Genomic DNA, 24,064 nt, shown 5'->3' with positions numbered 1-24,064 from the left:
TTCACCTAGAAGGGCAGCAGACAGGCAACAGGGAACAAGTGTATCTGGTGAATTGGATTTTCAAAAAGTATTTGATGAGGAGCTAAAAGAAGCATAGAGTGATAGAGATGTACAGCATGGAAACAGACCCTTCGGTCCAACCCATCCATGCTGACCAGATATCCCAACCCAATCTAGTCCCACCTGCAAGCACCCAGCCCATATCCCTCCAAACCCTTCCTATTTATATACCCATCCAAATGCCTCTTAAATGTTGCAATTGTACCAACCTCCACCACTTCCTCTGATTCCATACGTGTACCATCCTCTGCGTGAAAAAGTTGCCCTTTTATATCTTTCCCCTCTCATCCTAAACCTATGCTATCTAGTTCTGACTCCCCGACCCCAGGGAAAAGACTTTGCCTATTTACCTCATGCTAAGACCTTAAATAATGCATGCAAGAGGTTATGTTTTATTATCTTAGTATCCTGCTTGAACAAAGAATATTAACCTAACATCTTCCCAGTTCTGTCTCCTTGAATTTGTATGACCCTATCCTGTAAAATACAGGAAAAAAATCAAATGTTTTATCCATGCCCCTCAATTTTATAAACCGCTATAAAGTCACCCCTCAGCCTCCGATACTCCAGGGAAAACAGCCCCAGCCTGTTCGGCCTCTCCCTATAGCTCAAATCCTCCAACCCTGGCAACATCCTTGTAAATCTTTTCTGAACCCTCTCAGGTTTCACAACATCTTTCCGATAGGAAGGAGACCAGAATTGCACGCAATATTCCAACAGTGGCCTAACCAATGTCCTATCCAGCCGCAACATGCCCTCCCAACTCCGTACTCAATACTCTGACCAATAAAGGAAAGCATACCAAACGCCTTCTTCACTTTCCTATCTACCTGCGACTCCACTTTCAAGGAGCTATGAACCTGCACTCCAAGGTCTCTTTGTTCAGCCACACTCCCTAGGACCTTACCATTAAGTGTATAAGGCCTACTAAGATATGCTTTCCAAAAATGCAGCACCTCGCATTTATTGGAATTAAATTCCATTTGCCACTTCTCAGCCCATTGGCCCATCTGGTCCTGGTGTAATCTGAAGTAACCCTCTTTGCTGTCCACTACACCTCCAACTTTGGTATCATCTGCAAACTTATTAACTGTACCTCTTATGCTCGCATCCAAATCATTTATGTAAATGACAAAAAGTAGAGGACCCAGCACTGATCCTTGTGGCACTCCACTGGTCACAGGCCTCCAGTCTGAAAAATAACCCTTCACCACCACCCTCTGTCTTCTACCTTTGAGCCAGTTCTGTATCCAAATGGCTAGTTCTCCCTGTATTCCATGAGATCTAACCTTGTTAATCCGTCTCCCCTGGGGAACCTTGTCAAATGCCTTACTGAAGTCCATATAGATCACATCTACTGCTCTGCCCTCATCAATCTTCTTTGTTACTTCTTCAAAAAACTCAATCAAGTTTATGAGACATGATTTCCCATGCACAAAGCCATGTTGACTATCCCTAATCAGTCCTTGCCTTTCCAAATACATCTACATCCTGTCCCTCAGGATTCCCTCCAACAACTTGCCCATCACTGAGGTCAGGCTCATCGGTCTATAGTTCCCTGGTTTGTCTTTACCGCCCTTCTTAAACAGTGGCACCACATTTGCCAACCTCCAGCCTTCCAGCACCTCACCTGTGACTATCGATTATACAAATATCTCAGCAAGAGGCCCAGCAATCACTTCTCTAGCTTCCCAGAGTTCTCAGGTACACCTGATCAGGTCCTGGGGATTTATCCATCTTTAACCGCTTCAAGACATCCAGCACTTCCTCCTCTGTAATCTGCACATTTAGCAAGATGTCACCATCTATTTCCCTACAGTCTATATCTTCCATATCCTTTTCCACGGTAAATACTGATGCAAAATATATATTTAGTATCTCCCCCATCTCCTCCGGCCCCACACAAAAGCTGCCTTGCTGATCTTTGAGGGGCCCTATTCTCTCCCTAGTTACCCTTTTGTCCTTAATATATTTGTAAAACCCCTTTGGATTCTCCTTAATTCTATTTGCCATAGCTATCTCATGTCCCCTTTTTGCCCTCCTGATTTCCCTCTAAAGTATACTCCTACTTCCTTTATACTCTAAGGATTCACTCGATCTATCCTGTCTGTACCTGACATATGCTTCCTTCTTTTTCTTAACCAAGCCCTCAATTTCTTTAGTCATCCAGCATTCCCTATACCTACCAGCCTTCCTTTTTACCCTGACAGGAATATACCTTCTCTAGATTCTTGTTATCTCATTTCTGAAGGCTTCCCATTTTCCAGCCATCCCTTTACCTGCGAACATCTGCCTCCAATCAGCTTTCGAAAGTTCTTGCCTAATACCATCAAAATTGGCCTTTCTCCAATTTAGAACTTCAACTTTTAGATCTGGTCTATCCTTTTCCATCACTATTTTAAAACAAATACACAAAAAGCAATGACACAAAATTGGGGCTCATAGCATTGACGGATATATATTCACATGGAATTATAATTAAAGTATAAAAAACAGAATAGGAATGAAACAGGGCATTTTGACTTGGCAGGCTGAACTTGAATTGCTTCGAGGATCAACATTTGGATCTCATTTTTACAATCCTGTTCTATGACTTGTATGAGGTGGCATTAGCAATGTATCCAAATTCACTAGGTGGGACATTAGTGTGGGGAGGACATAAAGAAGCTGCTAAGGGATATGAATAGATTAAATGTATATGGGAAAGTATATTGTGGGTGCAATAGAATAGGAAAAAAATCTGAAATCTTTGACTTTAGCACAAAAAATAGGAAAACAACCTTTTCAACCTTGCAAGTCTTAGAAATATTGCTATTGGCAAAGACTTGAATATCCTTGTACACATCATGAAAAGTTAACATGGAAGTGCAGTAAGAAATTAGAAAACCAAATTTAGCTTTTATTGCAAAGGGCTTGAAGAGGAAGAGCAGAAGGATAATTCTACAGTTGTGGAGGGCCTTATTCAGTTCACATCTAGAGGACTGTGCACAGTTTTGTTCTCCTGATTGAAGGAAGGATAAATTACAAGGAAAGTTCATGAAACAGATACTGAGATGATGTAGATTGAATGGACCAGGCTAAGTTTAGAAGAATGAGAAGAGATATCATTGAAACATATACAACTCTTAAAGGAGGATGTTTCTCGCAGTAGGAAGATGTAGAATGAAGGGTCATAATATCAGAATGCCATTTAGAACTGAGACAAGGAAACATTTCTTTACTCAAAGGGTTGTAAATCTTTGGATTTATCAACCTTAAAGAGCTTTGAACATTGAGTATGTTCAAGACAAAGGATAACAGGTTTTTGGATTCTAATGAAATCAAAAGATGTGGCGTCAGTGTGGGAAGGTGGAGCTGAGGTAGTAAATCAATATGAACTTAATGAATGAAGAGCAAATTCAATGGGCCAAATGTCCTATTTTTGTTCCATTTCTTATTGTCCTATGAAGTGACACCAAGACCAGATACTGGAATTAAGATGGTCCAGAAGAGAGTTCAGACTCTGTAGAAAACAGCAGCAAAACATAAACTTCAAAGCATTGGAGAAATGGACTATGACTCAGGTGAAACACATTTCTAGTCAGGATGCGTGCTGCAGCAAAATAGAGCTGAAAGCTAGTTTTGCATCAGTCAGAAACACAGCAGGTTTATAGCTATAGCATCTGCGTGTTACAGTGTAGGGGAGTGGAATCCAGTGGAACAGCATTGTTATGATTTTTAAGTACTTTTGTACAAAAAAGAAAAAAAATGTGAACAGTAGAAATAAAGACAATAACAGAATGAGAATTTTGGAATGAAAGGAAAAACATCAACGTAGCATGAATTTCCTTAAAAGGAACTGAAAAATGAGAAGATGCTCTTAAAAACTACATTTGAATTGCAGTAAAATTGAAATTGATGGCATTCAGGGCAAAACAATCCAACTGGCTGGAGTCATAGGTAACAGAAAGAAAGATTGTTAGAGACCAATTACTTCAAACCCAGGACATTGTTGCAGAATTGTTTCAGGGGAGTGTCCTAGGTCCAACCACCTTCAGCTACTTCTTCAATGGCCTTCTATCGCAAAGTGAAGACATTCACTGTTATTTTCAGAGAGTTCAGCTCAAAATCACAATCTTTTAATTTCTGGCATCCATTTTATGAATCTGCTTCATTCTCTCCATAGCTTTCAAATTCTTTCAACAATGAGGCTACTAAAACTGCAAACACTACCACCAATGCTTTGCACAAATTCATTATTAAAATCTATATTTCTGCACTTAAGCCACTTATGCTAAAGTTATCTGCTCCTACTAACATCATCGTAATTATTTATTTGAATGCTGTTTATTCACATCCTGCATTTCCTTTCCATTGAATAGCTGTTCTAAGTCTCCCAATGGTATTAATTCATCATTCAACATCACAAAAGCAAATCATCCATTCATATTCCATTACTTTTTGTGTGATTTTGCCATGCCACAAAAAAATTGGTGCTGGGTTAAGGCAGCATATAGTATTTATTAGTTGAGGCAGAGTTTAAGAGTAGCTAGAACTGTATGAAATGCTGGTTAGCAACAGCAAGAGTATTGTGTGCAATTCCAGAACCCATATTATAGGAGAGATGTGAACGCACCTAAGAGTAGAACAGGAGATTTACTAGAATATTGCCTGAGCTGTGAATTTTCAATATTGAAGAAAGATTTGACAGACTGTTGTTGTTTTCCTTAAAGCAGAGGAGATTGAGAGGGAACACAAGATATCTTAAGAAACCTTTCCCCTTGGAGTAGGGATCAATGACCAGGGTCATAGATTTATGGTAAGGGGCAGGAGGTTTAGAGGAGATGTGGGGCAAAAAAAAAACACTTGCATCCAGAGGGTGATGGGAATCTAGAACACAGTGCCTGTAATAGGTAGCAGAGTCAGAAATCCTCATAACGCAAAATGCCAAGGAAAACAAAGCTACGTGCCAAGTGCTGGAAAATAGGATTGGAATAGCTAGGCAGCTGTTTTTCACCAGTGTGGACACAATAGGTTGAAAGGCATTCTTGTAACTGTCTTCCCAAAAGGAAGGAATGTGGAGGTGTGAGTTATCACTAAGTATTTTTAAGGCTCAGTTAGTTAGATGCTTCATTGACAAGAGTGTGAAAGGATATAGAGGGCAGATAGAAAATTAGAGTTGTAACCACAGTAAAGTCAGCCATGAGAGGCCTGAATCAGATGAGTCTATGATACTGGAGACCCGGCCCAATGGCCCGTTTCGGCTCATAATAGTTTATGTTCATACATACGTATGTGTTACAATGACAGGCATGATGTAAAGTATTTCATTGACTATGAAGCACTTTGGAGTGTTCTATGAATTTGAAAGATGCTAAATAAATACAACCTCTTTTCTAGTTTTTCTATTCCATGTCTTTCCTATGAGAGCAAAATAACACATATTTTTCTATATTAAATTGAATGTGCTATCCTCCAGTTTGTCTGTTAGTCTTACTTGGTGTTTGCCAAACCTTCTATTTAGTATCTTCAACAAACCTTCATATTCTCCTCCAAACTCAAATATATTGAGAACAGAAGTGAAGTCAGGGCTTATGCTTTACTATCTTTAGCCCTACTCAGTCCAAGCAACACTTGCTTCCTCAAAAGTACAAAGAGATAAACTTAGGAGGGAAGAGCTTTTATCTCTGTTTATAGAGGGCTTTAATAATGAGACTGTACAAGGACTAGAGTGGAAATCAGGTGTTAATAAAGGTTATAAAACAAATTTTTCAAACCGAAAATGGGAATTTGGCAGGACTTGATTTATATCTCTGACAAAAACACAGTAAATAAGAACAGAAATATATGACCACGTGAATAAAATGATTTATTTTTAGAATTCAAGTTACTCAGAGAAAGGTACAACTAACAATTCATGACTGATTACGGGGATTTCTATTGGAAATTTGAGGTGGAGCAAAAAGAGGAAGCTTGAACATTGGCAAGCTTTAAGGAACCACAGTGCAAAGGGTAAGGAAAACATGACTGACAAGCTCTTGAACTGATTGAGAAGTATATCAATAGCAAGTCTAGGTATAAGTGATCCAGCTGATAACTCTCAGGCAGTTTGGCTAATGAAGCACTTTGCAAACTTGAGTACTGAACTCCACGGAGACAGGGCAATCAGACTTCCCTCATTTACCAAGGAGACATATGTAACAATGATGTGCATATAGAACTCAAAACATAGCAACATCCTGACAGCTGTTACTGAGGAAGCAATAACTGAATCAAAATGGACATGAAGTCATCATAAATCATCAGGAACTGCCAACTGAACCAATGTACAGAAATATGCTTCATCACTGAAGATCAAATCCAATGGAGGTAGAAATGTCAGAAGAGTTGTGATGGTATGTCAAAAGATTTATTAAAAAGCATAACAATCTTCTGGTAAGACTTTGGATCAAGGACATAGGTGGAGAAGGATAAAATATACAAAAACATGGCTACAGCACTTCCATTTTCCCAGTATATTTTGTAACACTACTACAGAGCTTATTTACAAAGCTTTCAAGAGGATGGAGACAGATATCTCGAGCCTTTTGCATGTCAAGTGTAATTACATTTTCACAAATAGGATTAAATTCAAAAATTCATCTGTTCCACTTATGCAGAAATATTGCAGATTCTGTGCCAGCCCAGCTTTCTGGGGCCACATTAATGCGCTGGGCAAGGGCATCAGTGCCAGTGAAATGATTGCACAAAGAAACATCCAACCATCTAACTGCTTCTTCAATACAATAAACTTTATTTCAACCAGCCCCTTGTGAACCAGCGCTCTCAATAAACCAGCAAAAGCTATATACTTGAAACACCAGAAGTTTACCGTATTTTCACAATCTCCGAGTATTCAGTTGAGGGTGTGAGTGAAAAGGCTCTCTGCCGACAAGGAGTTGAACTCAATATTGAACCCAGAAGATTGTAAAGTGCCTAGCTTGAAGAGGAGATGTTGCTCCTCCAGTTTGCTGTGATTCACAGGAGCACTGCGACATTGAGGACAGACAAGTGGGCAGGCGAGCAGGAGACTGTTAAAATGACCGGCCACGGGAAGGTCAGGGTCATGCATATGCATGAACCAGAGGTGTTCAGCAAAGCAGTCATCCAGTCTGCATTTGGTTTTTCCAATGTAAAGTTGCGTTCACACCATCCTTGTCAGCAAACCAAAAGGAGTTTACCTGGACCCACTCCTGAATAACCTCATCCCTCTCCCACAGCCTTCCTCATGCAGTCGCAGGAAATGCAACAGTTTGTCTGCCCTAACCAAGTCCACCAACATTCCTTTTACTAGAAACACTTGTTTCAACCAATATGGGTGTGAGGTCAAGCCCCTCCAATAATGAACTGACACACAAACCTCAAATCAGTTATAATGGGAGTAGAGGCTCTCTTCTAATAATAATTAAATCCAAAACGCCCAGAGACATTCAGCTGTCCCCTCAATCTGTTAACGTGGGTTAAGAGGTAAGAAACTCCCTGATAACTCCCTGCCACTTTATAAGTTCCACTTATGTAAACACAATTAATAAAGAAAGCAATAAATTAAAACTTAATCTCTCCAAGTTTGCAAAGTTTATATCTTCGTTTTTATCTCCAATCTTCCTTCTGTTGATCTCATGTCACAAACACCTTCCTTCTGATAATTCCTCAGAGAATTTTGAACTGGAAATACTGTGGTATCTTTGATGGGTCTTTTTAGAGAGCTTAGTAATTTTGTGTGAAAGCCAGGTTTGTGTCTCAGATGGCGAACTTGCTTTCGCTGCAGCTTAAGTTTGGCTCTCCCTTCAGATGGCAGATGGTTGTCTGCTATTTTTCAAAAATCCCAGTTTTACATACTCCTCTGTGACATATTAAATTCTTATAATTTGATTGGCTTCCCAGTGTCAAAACAATCCATTTTAAATTCAATTGGTCCTTAGTCTTCAAGTGTCTTGTCAAATTAATCGGCTGAATTTAAACTGTTGTCTCGGTAAAAATGTTGCTTGGCTGTTTGATACAAAATGCTTCAATTTGGGTGCTCTCTGCACTTTAAACTGCTGTTCAGATGTCCATTTTCAAATCTCTAAGCACCGAAAAGAACACCATCTCTTAAAGGGATGTTGCAATGCTTTCCCCCATTTTACAATTTTTACATATTAACTTTGTGACAGAAACTATCATGTTTGCTGCTCACAAGGTCCCATTGCAGTCTCCACTCCGCTGGGGACATCAAAAACATGTTGACTGAATACCTATGTTCAATCCTCAAGCATGGCCTTGACCTTCCAGTCCACTGCCATTTCAAAACACCGTCTTGTCCTACTGCTCACATTCGCTGCCGTATTCCAGTGACGCCCAACACAAGTTGGTGGAACAGCACCTCATTTTATATTCAGACACTTCACAGCTTTCTGGACTCAACATTAAGTTTCACAACCTGTAATCATGAGCTCTATTTTGGTTTCCACTCACCCCAACTACCACCACTCTAGCTTCTTGTTTCCATGGTTTTGAATCAGCATAGTTGACCCATCCTGCTATTAACAGCTACTCTGGATCAATGTTACTTCTTTACAACTATTACAATACCAGTGGCTTTTTGTTCTATAACAGAGCTGAACTCTAACCTTGCTCACTGTCTAACCTTTCCTTTACGCTATTTTCTTAACCCCTACCTTTTTCTATAGTATACAGTTTTCCATCTCTTTTCAGTTCCAAGGCAGACCAGGTCTGGGGCTAGGAATCTTGTAATTAGTAACTTATTTCCTGACTCACCAAAGCTTGTCCCACCACCTACAAGGCACAAGTGAGGACTGTAATGGAATAGTCCTTATTTGCCTGGATGAACGCTGCTCCAACACAACTCAGGAACTATTCAAGACACAGGAGCCCATTTGAATGGGATCACATTCACTCCCTCCACCAGCAATGCTCAGTAGAAGCATCTCTGAATAGAGAAACAGATGTACAGCAGAATTTTACCAAAGCTCCTCAGACAGACCTTCCGAATCTATAAGTACGACAACCCAGAAGGACAACAGCAGCGGATACAAAGGAACACCACTACCTGTAAGTTCCCCTCCACTGTGACATGGAAACGTATCACTGTTCTTTGACTGTCACTAAATTAAAAATCTTGGAATCTCCGCCAAAGGAGCATTGTGCTTCTACCGACAGCCCACACGGACTGCAGCAGTTCAAGGCGGCAGGTTACCACCACCTTCTCAAATTAGTGATGGTCCAGCTAGTCTCTCTCACACACACACATTTTGGTGTTAAAATCTGTTTCTCCATTCGTAGATGCTGCTAGACCTGCTAAGTATCTCTAATTTGTATTTCAGGTCTTCAGCACCTGCAGTATTTTGCGTTGTTGTTGAGGCAGTATGTGTACAGATATTTTCAGACTAACTTGTTCAGATTAACTGGTTTGTGGATGGCACAGTGGTTAGCACTGCTGCCTCACAGCGCCAGAGACCCGGGTTCAATTCCCGCCTCAGGTGACTGACTGTGTGGAGTTTGCACGTTCTCCCCGTATCTGCGTGGGTTTCCTCCGGGTGCTCCGGTTTCCTCCCACAGTCCAAAGATGTGCAGGTCAGGTGAATGGGTATACTAAATTGCCCGTAGTGTTAGGTAAGGGGTAAATGTAGGGGTATGGGTCTGGGTGGGTTGCTCTTCGGAGTGTCGGTGTGGACTTGTTGGGCCGAAGGGTCTGTTTCCACACTGTAATGTAATGTAATCTAATCTAATCTAATCTGAGATGTTATGACTCACCTCTGGAGCAGTGGGACTTGGACCGATGCCTCCTGGCTCAGAGTTAAGGATATCATCACTGTTCTTCAAAAGTATATTCCAGCTGTTTAGTGTTATAGACCATATTATTATTTAATCCATATTAGGTTAGGAAACTGAAGATGGGAAGAAAGCCCACACAATTCAAATGTGGATTCTGAGAGTATTGGTTAGAGCTGGTTATTCCATCCACCTGTCTTTGGACAAATGAGTTTCTATTTCAGCTCTAAGCATAGTGATGGAGAGTGAAGTGCAGCAAGTCCCATGCCAAACACCATTCTGCACACAGCTATCAAAGTGGCCTCAGAAGAGCAGACCATCAAGGACCGGTTGATGTTCAGTTAAATGATCCCTCATGAGACCCTGGGAAGCAGACAAAGAGAACACTACCAATATAGTTCAGATTTCAGAAGTAACTTTATTCACAAAACACTTAATTTGTTACTTAATTAGCAAATTTTTTAAAAAAGCAGGGCAAATATCTCTCAGGATACTACCCTTTCGATAACAAGTGGGAGAGGACTAGGGGAAAGCGCATGTAAAAGACTTAGCCATTACAGCCATGTACAACTGATTTAGCAAGTCCAAAATGCAGAAAATATAATATGTGCAGCTGCTAAATTATTTTGTTGCATTAGTGCAAAAATTGCCTGAGGTCTTTCAGACAGGATTTTTTGAACATTATGGGACAGTGAAATTGGTAGTTCAACAGGTCTTTCCTGTCTGGTCTCAAGTATCTGGCATGCATGTGAAAACATTCTCCAAACACAAGAAATATTTGAGAAATGTTAAGTGACTTCCTTAATGTCTGAAATCCTCAATTCCACTAGGCTGCTATTTACAGCCATTCTGAACATCAAGAAAATTGATATATCGCAGATTGAGGATGCCAGAGAATCTGTGCCCGGGTGGTTTAAAGAACATTTATCTAGTTCTGTACTTTTGTCTGACAAAACTTTGAATTCTGGCTGCACAGACAAGTTTTCATGAACTTAACAGTGACTTTAATTATTCCTTTTTAGACTAGATCATGGAACGTTTACAGTTTTTTTTTCCCCTTCCCAATCTTTCCACTGTAAATCTGGCAGAAGATCAGCACAAATATGCAGAGAAATTATGTAAACAGCTTTTTCTCCAAAGTTTGCCTGTAACTAACCGATGGCACTAGATAAAAGCTTATGTGGCAGTAAATGAAAATGCCAGACAATTTTATTGCAGATTCTCTTAATTAGCTGCGTTACTTCAATAAAAATAAAAAAAATCCCATTCATTAACAGGGTTTAAACAATCAACAAAAGCTTGCTGGCTGAGTGAAAGAACCAGAGTGCATTCCAAGCATGAGTTCCCTCCTTATGTATCAGAAATAGACAGTGAAACGTGCAATTTGTGGAATGTGCATAGGAAGATAAACAGACCAGTCCTTTTTGCTGTACCTAATTTGAGAGAGAAAGAAATGTTCTTGTTGCCTTTCTTTAAACATAGCAAGTTGCTGTGATCTGTAATGCATTGCTTGGAAGGGTAGTAAAAGCAGATGTAATAATAGCATTCAAAAGGATTTGGAAAAATAGTATAGATCCAAAGAGATTTAGGTCCAAATACACAGTTCCTTAAAATGCAATGATCAGGCAGTAAAATACTCAAAAGAATGAGGGAGTATTGACCTTTATATCTAGAGGAATAAGTACAAGGGAATAGAAGTCCTTTGAGTACAGCAGTTGGGAAGTCATGTTGAGGTTGTACAGAATATTGGTGAGGTCTCTTCTGGAGTATTGTATCCAGTTCTGGTCACCCTTTTATAGCAAGGATATTATTAAGCTAGAGAGAGTTCAAAAGAGATTTACCAGAATGTTGCTGGGTATGACAAGATACAAGTTAAAAAGAAAGGCTGGATAGGCTGGAACTTTTTATCCATTGGAGCATAGGAGGTATAAAATCATGAGGGGTATAGGGAGGGTTAATGGTAGGTGTCTTTTCCTTAAGATGGGGTATTTCATGACAGGGGACATATTTTTAAGGTGAATGGAGAAAGATTTTAAAAACATGATGGGCAATTTCTTTTAAAAATAGAAGGTGGCTCACACATGGAATGAATCTCCTGAGGAAGTGGTGGATGTGGGCACAGTTGCAACATTTAAAAAAAAACCTAGATAAATGCATGAACAGGAAAGGTTTGGAGGAATACACGCCAAAAGCAGACAGGCGGTACTAGTTTAGTTTGGGATTATGTTCGGTATGGACTGGCCTGAAGGGTCTGTTTATGTGCTGTATGACTCTACAAGCATAATTCAGTTCGACAAAGCCCTAATCAGACCACACTTCTGAATATTGTGACCATCACAGCTTAGGAAGGATCAACTTTCCTTGGTGAGAGTGCAGTGCAAATTTAGCACATAAAGGTTTAAAATTTTAAGAGAAATTATACAAACTGGGCTTTTATTTTCTGGAATGCAGAAGATTGAACATTGATTCAAGTGAAGTTTAAAGATATTTAGGAAAACAGAGAGACATAGAGAAACTATTTATCCTAGCTGGAGTCCAGGGTAAGGGCATAATCTAAAATTTACAGCCAAAACTTCTAGGAGTGAAATTGAGAAACACTTCTACACACAAGGGTTACAGGAGTTTGGAACTCTTGCAAGGGTGTAGATCAGCTATCATCTCAACAAACAGCCAAACAAGTTTGAGGAATTGAATGGCTTACTCATTTTTATATAGATACTTAAAGGAGACAAAGTTACATAGCTATGAGGAGAGAACAGTGATAGCTCCATCAAAATGCTGGCATAAATACAATGGGCCAAATGAACTCTGGTTTTGAATAAATCTATCCTTCGTACACAGAGCAATTCCACTACTCTCTGCTACCCTTAGTGATATATTCCAAGCACATGGGAATGCTAACACAGCGCAGAGCTGCATGTACTTTGCACTAACATGCATGTACAAGATGATTGAAGAATTCAAGTGGATACAATACTAACTTCATTGGATGTAGATATGCTGGAACTACTGAGTGTACTTATTAATTAATTAATAAATATATAAAGGGGACGCCACAGCAATGAGTTATTCCAAACAATTCCAATAAAATTCAAGACTGAAAATCTCACCTTTTAATGGAATTTCATCACAGTGTTCAAACTCGCCATGTATCCACACAGCTCTGATAAGCAGGCTACAGCACAGAATGGTAACAAGCAGCGTTACAGTGACCACAGCCAATACATGCTTCTTCTGTCCAACAGGAACCTGTAGTGTTAGGGATTCCACAACCTACAAAAAGAAGGAATTGTGACACCCAGCAACCCGAGACAGGAAGTGATCCTGCGACTTGGCAATCTCTAAGATAGAGGACACTCACAACACATCCATACTTAATAAGCACATGCTCTAAATTTCAAATACAAGTATTTCAATATGACAGCAGTTCTTTTTAAGAATAACAAAATATTAACTTCTGTACAACAAACAAATGAAAAATAGTTAATTGCACAACAAATAAATTCCCAAAGTAGGAGACCCAATTCCTGATGGAGTCCTGTTTGAAACAGCAGAGATTTGGCCAGGCACAGAACTCAGCAAGTTCTTTTCTTTATTCTTTCATAGGAGGTGGGCATCTTTGGCTAAGACAGCATTATTGCCCATTCCTTGCTGTCATCTTGAATTGTTGCAGTTTTTGGGATGTAAGTCCAGGATTACGACCTAGTGACAGTGAAAGGAATGGTGATATAGCTTTAAGTTAGGATATGAGGCTTGAAGGAGAACTTGCAAGGGATGATGTTCCCATGGATCTACTGCTACTGTCCTTCTAGTTGTTGGAAGTCATGGGTTTGGAAGATATTATCAAAGGATGAGTGATGCAAAGTGCATCTTGTAGTTGGAACACGCTGCTGCCACTGTGCATTGGGAAATGTTAAAGTTAGTGGATGGGGTGCCAATTAAGTGGCATGCTTTGTCCTGGTGGTGCTGTTTTCATAGAAAGTTGAGGATATCCAAGGCATGTAATATCAGCATCACAAAACTGGCTTGGGATCTATTACTATTTCTCAAATCACAACATTTTCCAATTAAGAAAATAATAATGGTGCAAGCATGGACTTCTTGGCCCTCATCACTACCTTAATCTTGATCTGTTCCCCTCTCAGATATTCAAACAGTGGAATCTGAGTAGACAACGGAAGATCAAGAAATTAATGAAGACAGAGATACTGTAATTCAGTCTCACAGTTGTAGGTGCCAAATTAAATGCCTACGCAGTTTGTAGTTTTAGACCATAAGACCATAACTCATAGATTCAGAAGTAGGTCAGTTAGCCCAGAATTTACTCCACCTTTCAATGTGATTATAACTAATCTTATTATCCTTAATTCCACTTCCTTGTCTTATCCTCATAACCCCTGATTTCCTTACTGATTAAAAATGTCAATGTCAACCTTAAATATATTTAACAATCCAGTCTCAATAGCCCACTGCCGTAAAAGATTCCACAGATTCACTACCCTCCAAGTGAGGAATTCCTCAAATTTGTTTTAAATGGGCGACCTATTCCTTTGAGAACATGCCATCTGGTCTCAGCTCTCAAAAGGGAAAACAACTATTCCACATTTACTCTATGAAGTCCATTAATCTATATGTTTCAGTAAGTTTGCCTCTTATTTTTCTCAATTCTGGTGAGTGTAACCCCAAACTATTCAACTTCTCGTTGTAAGAAAAAACCCTCCACACCGAGAATCAACCTACTGAACCTTCTTTGGGTTGCCTCCAATGCCAGTACATCTTTCCTTAGATAAGAGCACCACAACACTCAAGATGCGGTCTGACTCGTGCTTTGTATAGATTTAGTTAAATCCCCTTTTTAAAAAAATATTCCCTTTGAAATAAAGGCAAACATTCCATTTGCCTTCCTTATTACTTTCTGAACCTTGACGTGCTAAGTGAATAAATAATAATACACAAGGACCCCTAAATTACTCTGCTGCAGTTTTCTCCGTTTAAATAATATTCTTCCTGCTAAAGCATACAAGCTCACAATTTCTCACATTATGTTACATTTGTCAGGTTTTTGCACAAGTTGCAAAGTTTTAACTTGCTTATACCCCTTTGTAGACTCTGTGTCATCTTCACTCCTTGAATTCCCATCTATATTTGGTGTCATTGGAGGAGAGGATAGAAATGGCATCTAATTCTGGTAACACAGTGGGTACAAGTACCCTCTAAACAGAGGGAAAAGAAACACACTGGTAGCAACTGAACAAAGATGAAATTGCACACTAGTTCTGGGACACACTGAAAATACTGATGATTACTTTATTGGGCCAGACTACTTAAGCACAAAAGTGCTTCACTAATTGGAAAGCCTGCGCTCACTGTTAAGGAGCTTGGAGGAATTCAGCACCATCTTGGGACAACTTGGTTTAAAGTCCCTATTTTCCCAAATGGAACGGGAGGTGGTGTTGTTTGCCAGGGGAGGCCACAATCCAGCAATGCAACACTAGGATCAATGTGATGTAGTGTCTTAAGGCCAATGTCTCAACATCCACTACAGCACAAGCAGCAGTCACCTGAGTGCTGCAGTATCAAAATGCTGTCTAGCTACCTCACTTGCTGCCATGGAAACTCAGATTTCTGTCATCATGGTTCTGGATGCCAGTACACAAAGGGTGCCAATAATAACAGCATTCCTGCAATTTGTTCTACAATAGATTTGCTCCCTGAAGAACCTCTGCAGATACAACCTCCTGTTGAGAGACCTTCTCCCCATTCTTCTCCCTCCGTTAGCAGCTTTACCTACTGTGCAGTCTCTGCACACATTCTCCTGTTCAATGCCAAGAGGAAATACACAAAAGCCACCCATGTCTAAAAGGAACTGATTTGTCCACAAAACTTTTAATTACCAGAAACAAATTTCAATCATATGAACAGAAATGTGAAAAGGACCAAAGATATGTAGAATCGCAGCAACAGCCAGAATAAATAGCTACTGATCTCTTTATATTGTGTTTGCATGCGTGCATATGTGTGTGCAGCACTTGTGTGTCAGTCATAACATCATTTTAGCTGCACAAGGGCAAGAGAAGTCATTGTCTGGACCTTGGTGCTCCAAATGGCAGTGCTGATATCAATTCTACATTGCACACTGATTAACACCATGATCTGCCCACTCTGCATAGATGTGGCAAATATTAGGCAGAACTTGCCACCCCATTTCAGGGATATGGTAGCTGGTACACTTCACAACAAAATTGTCATTTTGGAACCCTTATACTTTCTCTGCTTTTCAAGAAAATTTTGAATAGCTACCTTAAATTCAATTCAAGGAAATGTAAGAGAGTTTTAAAAAAAAGGGTTGCTAAGAATGTGAACAGATTACTGGAAAAGGTGATTTCAGGAACTTTAACCAATTTCAAGACGACAAAATCAGACCGGTTCTCAAATCAGACCGTTTTGTTGCGGATGGATAAGCTAAACAGACCAAAGCTCTTCCCTTAACTGAAACCAATAATATGTTATAAAGTAATATGTAATAGGAACATTACAATTATATTTATATGAAATATTATTGGTTGTATCTTAAGTCCAATAAGTAAATGACAATTTTGGTTTTTTTTTCAAAAAAATACAAACAAAATACAGATTCACCTGCAAAAATATGGTGATATTTCTTTAAAAGGTTACCTACTTACATTCTGATAGTTAACATTCAGCCAGCTACAGATACTGTGATTACTTGCTGAGCAGGGAGCCTGTGTTACACCAAGTTTCCAACTTTCCAGTAATGGACCATCTAAAAAGAGACGGAAGTGAATAAGAGGTGGTGATCCTCCTTTCAAAGCAGAATTTGATTTACCAAACAGATTACCATAGAAATCATAGAATCCCTACAGTGTGGAAACAGACCATTTGGCCCATCAAGTTCGCACCGACCCTCCAAAGAGTAACCCACCCAGACTCATTCCCCTACCCTAATACTCTATATTTCCCCTGACTAGTGCACCTAACCTACACATCTCTGAAGACTGTGGGCAATTTAGCATGGCTAATTCACAGAAGCTGCACATCTTTGCACTGTGGGAGGAAACCCAAGCGCCTGGAGAAAACCCATGCAGACATGGGGAAAATGTGCAAACTCCACACAGTCACACAAGGCTGGAATTGAAATCAGATCCCTGGTGCTGAGAGAACAGTGCTAACCACTGAGCCACCATGCCACCCCCTTAGATTACACCTTTTGAAATTTCAAAGATTGAACGGCATTCTTATTGGAACTTAAAAGATTCTAGGTCAGACCAGACAGCATGGATATTGGACTGATGCTTATTCTTGTGGGGGAAGACCAGAACTAGAGGATGTAGTCCAAAAAAGTATATTAAAGATCCCCCTTTTAAAACATTTCAGCAGTTTGCATTGGAAAGAACTGCTTCCTTGCTAGCATGCTGACAGAAAAAGAAAGAAACAGTTACAATGCAGGAGAATTCTAGCTGCAGTGCCAAAGTGATCATAATCACCAGCAGGTTATAAGAGAGAGCAAGTGCATGACAGAGAGTGTCGATGGGTGGGTAGGACTGTCAGAAGTTAAACTGGTCAGGAAGAGGTAGTCAAGTCACAAGGGTACTTGGATCACAGAAGACAGGTAGTGTGACCAGACAGGACATGGGAAAGGGTGGGGAGGAGTTGCTAAGGGATGGTCAGGAATATAATCTCTTTAGGTATAGTCAGGCTGTTAAGGTAGAGCAGTGGTGCAGTTGAGTTCAGCAGGGGTGGCTTAATTGAACAGTTACCCAGGAATTAGGCAAGGATATTTCTGTCTAATATTTCCTGGATAAATATCCATGTAGGTACATTGGAACTGTGAGATACCTCCAACTTTAACTCAGGCGTTTTCCAAAGTGTCCTAGGGAGCAATGGAATTCCCCACTGGAAGTACAAATTTCCTGAGCAATTTCCATGGAATCAATGCATCAGGACCTCGACAGGGTCCTGACACGCATCTCCAATTATACATCCAGTCTCTGATGTAATCATTTTAAAGCTAAGGTTTATTTTTTTAAAAATAAAGGAATTAAGGGATATGGTGAAAACGTGGGTAAGTGGAGCTGAATCCATGAAAAGATTGGCCATGATCTTATCGAGTGGCAGAGCAGGCTTAAAGGGCTAGACTGAGAAAATGTGTAGTCTAAAATGTGACACATTTGCTGCAGAGAATGCAGAAAAGTGCTTGTTCAAAGGAATTGGGGGCATGTGTTCTTAGTGTCAATGGATCGGTGTAAATAAGGTGATAACATTTGTTCACTTGTGGAATGTGTGGCAGTACTTCCTTTTCATGCCGGAGGTGCATATTTCATAACAGAATGTAGAATAACTAAATTGCTGGATTATATCAAAGACTCTTAACAAGACTCATACTCAATAGGAAAAGAACTGGTAGTTTAATAAGCTGAATGGAATATGTACGTAATAGAACAACCCTGACATATTTTCACGTATACCACACTGAGCAGATTTGAATTTATGAAGCTCACCTCCCTCATCTTGACAGTGCTGGAATGTGAACAGGAGAAAGTGAAGAACAGCAGATGCTGGAGATCAGAGCTGAAAATGTGTTGCTGGAAAAGCACAGCAGGTCAGGCAGCATCCAAGAAGCAGGAGAATCGATGTTTCGGGCATGAGCCTTTCTTCAGGAATGAGAAAAGTGTGCCAAGCAGGCTAAGATAAAAGGTAGGGAGGAGGGGCGTTGGAAATGCGATAGGTGGAAGGAGGTTAAGGTGAGGGGGATAAGGTGAGGGTGATAGGCCGGAGTGGGGGGTTGGGGCGGAGACGTCAGGAAGAAGATTGCAGGTTAGGAAGGTGGTGCTGAGTTCGAGGGTTGGGACTGAGACAGGGTGGGGGGGGGGGGGGGGGGGAGGGGAAATGAGGAAACTGGAGAAATCAGAGTTCATCCCTTGTGGTTGGAGGGTTCCTAGGCGGAAGATGAAGCGCTCTTCCTCCAGCTGTCGTGTTGCTATGGTCTGGCGATGGAGGAGTCCAAGGACCTGCATGTCCTTGGTGGAGTGGGAGGGGGAGTTGAAGTGTTGAGCCACGGGGTGGTCGGGTGTCCCAGAGGTGTTCTCTGAACGTTCCGCAAGTAGGCGGCCTGTCTCCCCAATATAGAGGAGGCCATATTGGGTGCAGCGCATGCAGTAAATGATGTGTGTGGAGGTGCAGGTGAATTTGTGGCGGATATGGAAGGATCCCTTGGGGCCTTGGAGGGAAGTAAGGGGGGAGGTGTGGGCGCAAGTTTTGCATTTCTTGCGGTTGCAGGGGCAGGTGCCGGGGGTGGAGGTTGGGTTGGTGGGGGGTGTGGACCTGACGAGGGAGTCACGGAGGGAAAGGTCTTTTCGGAACGCTGATAGGGGAGGGGAGGGAAATATATCCTTGGTGGTGGGGTCTGTTTGGAGGTGGCGGAAATGACGACGGATCATACGATGTATATGGAGGCAGGTAGGGTGGTAGGTGAGGACCAGTGGGGTTCTGTCCTGGTGGCGATTGGAGGGGCGGGAAGTAGAGGAGATGTGGTGGAGAGCATCGTCGACGACGTCTGAAAGGACATTGCAGTCTTTGAAGAAGGAGGCCATCTGGGTTGTTCGGTATTGGAACTGGTCCTCCTGGGAGCAAATGCGGCAGAGACGAAGGATTTGGGAATATGGGATGGCGTTTTTACAGAGGGCAGGGTGGGAGGACGTGTAGTCTAGGTAGCTGTGGGAGTCGGTCGGTTTACAGTAAATGTCCGTGTTGATTCGGTCATCCAAGATAGAAATGGAGAGGTCTAGGAAGGGGAGGGAGGAATCTGAGACGGTCCAGGTAAAATTGAGGTTGCGGTGAAAGGTGTTAGTAAAATGGATGAACTGTTCAACCTCCGCCGATACAGTCATCGATGAGCGAATACCTCATTATCCTTACAGGCAAGGAAAAACCCGACATAGTAAGGAAGTTGAAAGATGTTTATGTGTGAGTGAGAGAGAGAAAACATTCTTCTGTAAATTTCATTCACTGACCGAAGGGTTCAAGGAATACTGAGAGAGTGGTTGGTGGTGGGATGCGGGGGGTGGGGGGTGGGGTGTTGGAAGAGAGAGAGAGAGAGACAGCAGTCGGAAGCTGGTGGAAAAATTAACCTTTTATGGTCTGTTTTGAGTGAACACTGGCTTGTCATGGATTGAATGTTTGTGTGTTGTTCCCTGGCCCTCAAGATCCGGGAATGTTATGAATTTAATTTGCATTCTGGGAATCTAAGATGATTTTGAAAGAAAAAGCCGTTTTGTAGGAGCTCGATACTGGACATGTTAGCTGAGCGAGGTGACCCCAAGACCTTTCCCACATAGTTTAGACTAATGCCTCATTATGATGAACTGTTCAACAAAAGTTTAACCAAAGCAATCAGCCATTTGGGGCCTGGCTGGATCAAGGTTTCCCACTTAGATGTGCATGTAGCTTAATTAGTCAAGCGTACACAGACCTGTCAATGAGTTTCTCTTCCTCTGCAAAATTTTTGCTATTTTATTGATGTTTATCTGAATAAGGACATGTGGCGTTTTTGTAATTTTAATACCAAATTCTGTATGAAGACAGCTTGTTTGCAGCAATAAGAGGAGTAGCCTGAGAGAGCTTTTAGGGGTAAGAGCTGGCGCTGCTACTCTGCTAGTGGTTTTAGAAGCTTAGCTCAAGCTTGGCTTGTAGGTATCTATGTTATAGTGTAATATTGATGCCATTGGTAAATAAAGGTAATCATTTAAACTAAACTGTCTGTAAGAGTTTTATATTCCAGACTACCAGAGTACAATCTCTGAGACAAACCAAGAGAGGCTACATGTCGAGTCCATCAGGGATTCTCTGAGCCGTCTCAAATAGATACTTTAACAGAACAGAGGTAAAAACAATGACTGCAGATGCTGGAAACCAGATTCTGGATTAGTGGTGCTGGAAGAGCACAGCAGTTCAGGCAGCATCCAAGGAGCTTCAAAATCGACGTTTCGGGCAAAAGCCCTTCATCGGGAATAAAGGCAGTGAGCCTGAAGCATGGAGAGATAAGCTCGAGGAGGGTGGGGGTGGGGAGAAAGTAGCATAGAGTACAATTGGTGAGTGGGGGAGGGGATGAAGGTGATAGGTCAGAGAGGAGAAGGTGGAGCGGATAGGTGGAAAAGGAGATAAGCAGGTAGGACAAGTCCGGACAAGTCATAGGGACAGTGCTGAGCTGGAAGTTTGGAACTAGGGTGAGGTGGGGGAAGGAGAAATGAGGAAACTGTTGAAGTCCACATTGATGCCCTGGGATTGAAGTGTTCCGAGGTGGAAGATGAGGCGTTCTTCCTCCAGGCGTCTGGTGGTGAGGGAGCGGCGGTGAAGGAGGCCCAGGACCTCCATGTCCTCGGCAGAGTGGGAGGGGGAGTTGAAATGTTGGGCCACGGGGCGGTGTGGTTGATTGGTACGGGTGTCCCAGAGATGTTCCCTAAAGCGCTCTGCTAGGAGGCGCCCAGTCTCCCCAATGTAGAGGAGACCTCATCGGGAGCAACGGATACAATAAATGATATTAGTGGATGTGCAAGTAAAACTTTGATGGATGTGGAAGGCTCCTTTAGGGCCTTGGATAGAGGTGAGGGAGGAGGTGTGGGTGCAGGTTTTACAGTTCCTGCGGTGGCAGGGGAAAGTGCCAGGATGGAAGGGTGGGTTGTAGGGGGGGGGCGTGGACCTGACCAGGTAGTCACGGAGGGAACGGTCTTTGTGGAAGGCGGAAAGGGGTGTGGAGGGAAATATATCCCTGGTGGTGGGGTCTTTTTGGAGGTGGCAGAAATGTCGACGGATGATTTGGTTTATGCGAAGGTTGGTAGGGTGGAAGGTGAGCACTAGGGGCGTTCTGTCCTTGTTACGGTTGGAGGGGTGGGGTCTGAGGGCGGAGGTGCGGAATGTGGACGAGATGCGTTGGAGGGCATCTTTAACCACGTGGGAAGGGAAATTGCGGTCTCTAAAGAAGGAGGCCATCTGGTGTGTTCTGTGGTGGAACTGGTCCTCCTGGGAGCAGATACGGCGGAGGCGGAGGAATTGGGAATACGGGATGGCATTTTTGCTAGAGGTAGGGTGGAAAGAGGTGTAATCCAGGTAGCTGTGGGAATCGGTGGGTTTGTAAAAAAAGTCAGTGTCCAGTCGGTCGTCATTAATGGAGATGGAGAGGTCCAGGAGGGGGAGGGAGGTGTCAGAGATGGTCCAGGTAAATTTAAGGTCAGATGGAATGTGTTGGTGAAGTTGATGAATTGCTCAACCTCCTCGTGGGAGCACGAGGTGGCACCAATGTAGTCATCAATGTCGCGGAGGAAGAGGTGGGGAGTGGTGCCAGTGTAATTACGGAAGATCAACTGTTCTATGTAGCCAACAAAGAGACAGGCATAGCTGGGGCCCATACGTGTGCCCATGGCTACCCCTTTGGTCTGGAAGAAGTGGGAGGATTCAAAGGAGAAATTGTTAAGGGTGAGGACCAGTTCAGCCAAACGAATGAGAGTGTCGGTGGAAGGGTACTGTTGGGGACGTCCGGAGAGGAAAAAACTGAGGCCCTGGTCATGGCGGATGGAGGTGTAGAGGGATTGGATATCCATGGTGAAGATGAGGCGTTGGGGGCCGGGGAAACGGAAGTCTTGGAGGAGGTGGAGTCTCCTTGGAGGAGGTGGAGGGTGGTGTCTCGAACATATGTGGGGAGTTCCTGGACTAGGGGGGATAGGACAGTGTCGAGGTAGGTAGAGATGAGTTCAGTGGGGCAGGAGCATGCTGAGACAATGGGTCGGCCAGGGTGGTCAGGCTTGTGGATCTTGGGAAGGAGGTAGAACAGGGCAGTGCAGGGTTCCCGGACTATGAGGTTGGAAGCTGTGGGTTGCCCCCAGTTCTTATGTTCTTAAGTGGGTCATTTATATTACTGCCAGTTATGAAGTATATTTAAATTTCACTCGAATTACTGCAAGTTAGCAATGCTCTTTCAGCAAGCTACTATTAATTTTTTGCAGAATCAAATCAAAATCAATTCCTTTCATCTTGAGCTGCACCATGAAGCACATTGCCAACCAGAGTCCCTTCCCTTTCCCACTGCCCCCAATTTCCCCTCCTCACTGTGAAATAAAGAATGTAAGCTTTCTGGATGGGGAACAAGACAATAGTTTTCCCTTATGAAACCATAAGCAAACAATAACATGAGCCAAGCGAGAGGACAGAAATATGCAAGGCAAAAAAACAAAAACTGGAAGGCACCCATTCTGATTTGTTACATACTTTCCTGACAGTGAATCATCAACTGTGGATCTGGAAGGGTCACCAAAGCAATGGCTTCCTCTCTGTCTGTTGGCCGATGATATCGTACGTGTACTGGGACTATACCAGTAAAGCGTCCATGATGTCTGGGGTCAGGCTTCAGATAAACGATAATTGCATGCGTTGCTGATAAATATTCTGGAGCTTCAATATCGATCTCATTCTGAACGAGTATCTGCACACAATTTGCAAATGTTAAGCGAGCACCAATAGCACAAAGCAAGAATAGCCACGGCCGGTTGCTACTTACATCCAAGTGAATAACACTCAGTGTATGGCATTGGAAATAGCACTGCAGGTTAGACACATCTGAGGAGCAGGAGAAGTAGATGGTTCGGGCAGGATCCTTCATCAGGACTATTCGTAACTACCAGCTATAATTCATTACCACTAGGACCACTGCGGCTGTTGAAATCAGTGACATTACTAATAAAAACAAATACCCAGTAGTAGTGACAATGCATCTGATTTGCAATATTGACATTAGGTACACCAGTTTTTATATTGCAACCAAGTTTCAAGAGGACCTAACTGAAACCGTCTCCAGCATTCATTTTGTTAGACACAGCAGCTGCACATATACAGGGTTGGCTGTCACAAGAGGTCTTTTAAAAAAAACAGTATTTGACCATGCTGTCCACACTAAAACATAGCAGCAAATCACTTACAAGCCTCAATAAAATCAGCACCAGGGAGCAACTTCAATGGATAATAGATCTAAATAAATAGGTTTACCCTATAAAAGCTGTTAGTCAAAGCGTTATAAGAGCTGTGCACCATGGCAAACAGATCTGAAGTTGAGTTTAAGATGGATTGTTTCTATCCTATGTCCATCGTGTTTTACCCTTCGGCTGGAATTATTTAATCAGACAGCATAAAGAATGTTTATCATATATGT

At 42.0% G+C, this 24,064-nt stretch overlaps 1 protein-coding gene across 2 annotated transcripts in view; it reads right to left on the bottom strand.

Annotated features, from left to right (window-relative positions):
* Window positions 1-627: 627 nt before the first annotated feature.
* The window catches only part of pigx (phosphatidylinositol glycan anchor biosynthesis, class X), a 37,676-nt gene continuing 14,239 nt past the window's right edge, over window positions 628-24,064 (bottom strand). For both annotated transcript variants that reach the window (XM_072573131.1, XM_072573132.1), the window contains exons 4-7: window positions 23,128-23,341; window positions 16,533-16,633; window positions 12,960-13,122; window positions 628-10,212 (exon numbers count right to left, since the gene is read on the bottom strand). In XM_072573131.1, coding sequence (XP_072429232.1) covers window positions 10,187-10,212; window positions 12,960-13,122; window positions 16,533-16,633; window positions 23,128-23,341 — 504 coding nt within the window. In that variant the 3' untranslated portion in view covers window positions 628-10,186. The remainder of the gene's footprint in view (window positions 10,213-12,959; window positions 13,123-16,532; window positions 16,634-23,127; window positions 23,342-24,064) is intronic.

Source organism: Chiloscyllium punctatum, chromosome 6 (assembly GCF_047496795.1).
Source record: "Chiloscyllium punctatum isolate Juve2018m chromosome 6, sChiPun1.3, whole genome shotgun sequence".
NCBI lineage: Eukaryota > Metazoa > Chordata > Chondrichthyes > Orectolobiformes > Hemiscylliidae > Chiloscyllium > Chiloscyllium punctatum.
Note: the sequence above shows the minus strand (reverse complement) of the source record. Positions and strands in the feature narration are given on the sequence as shown.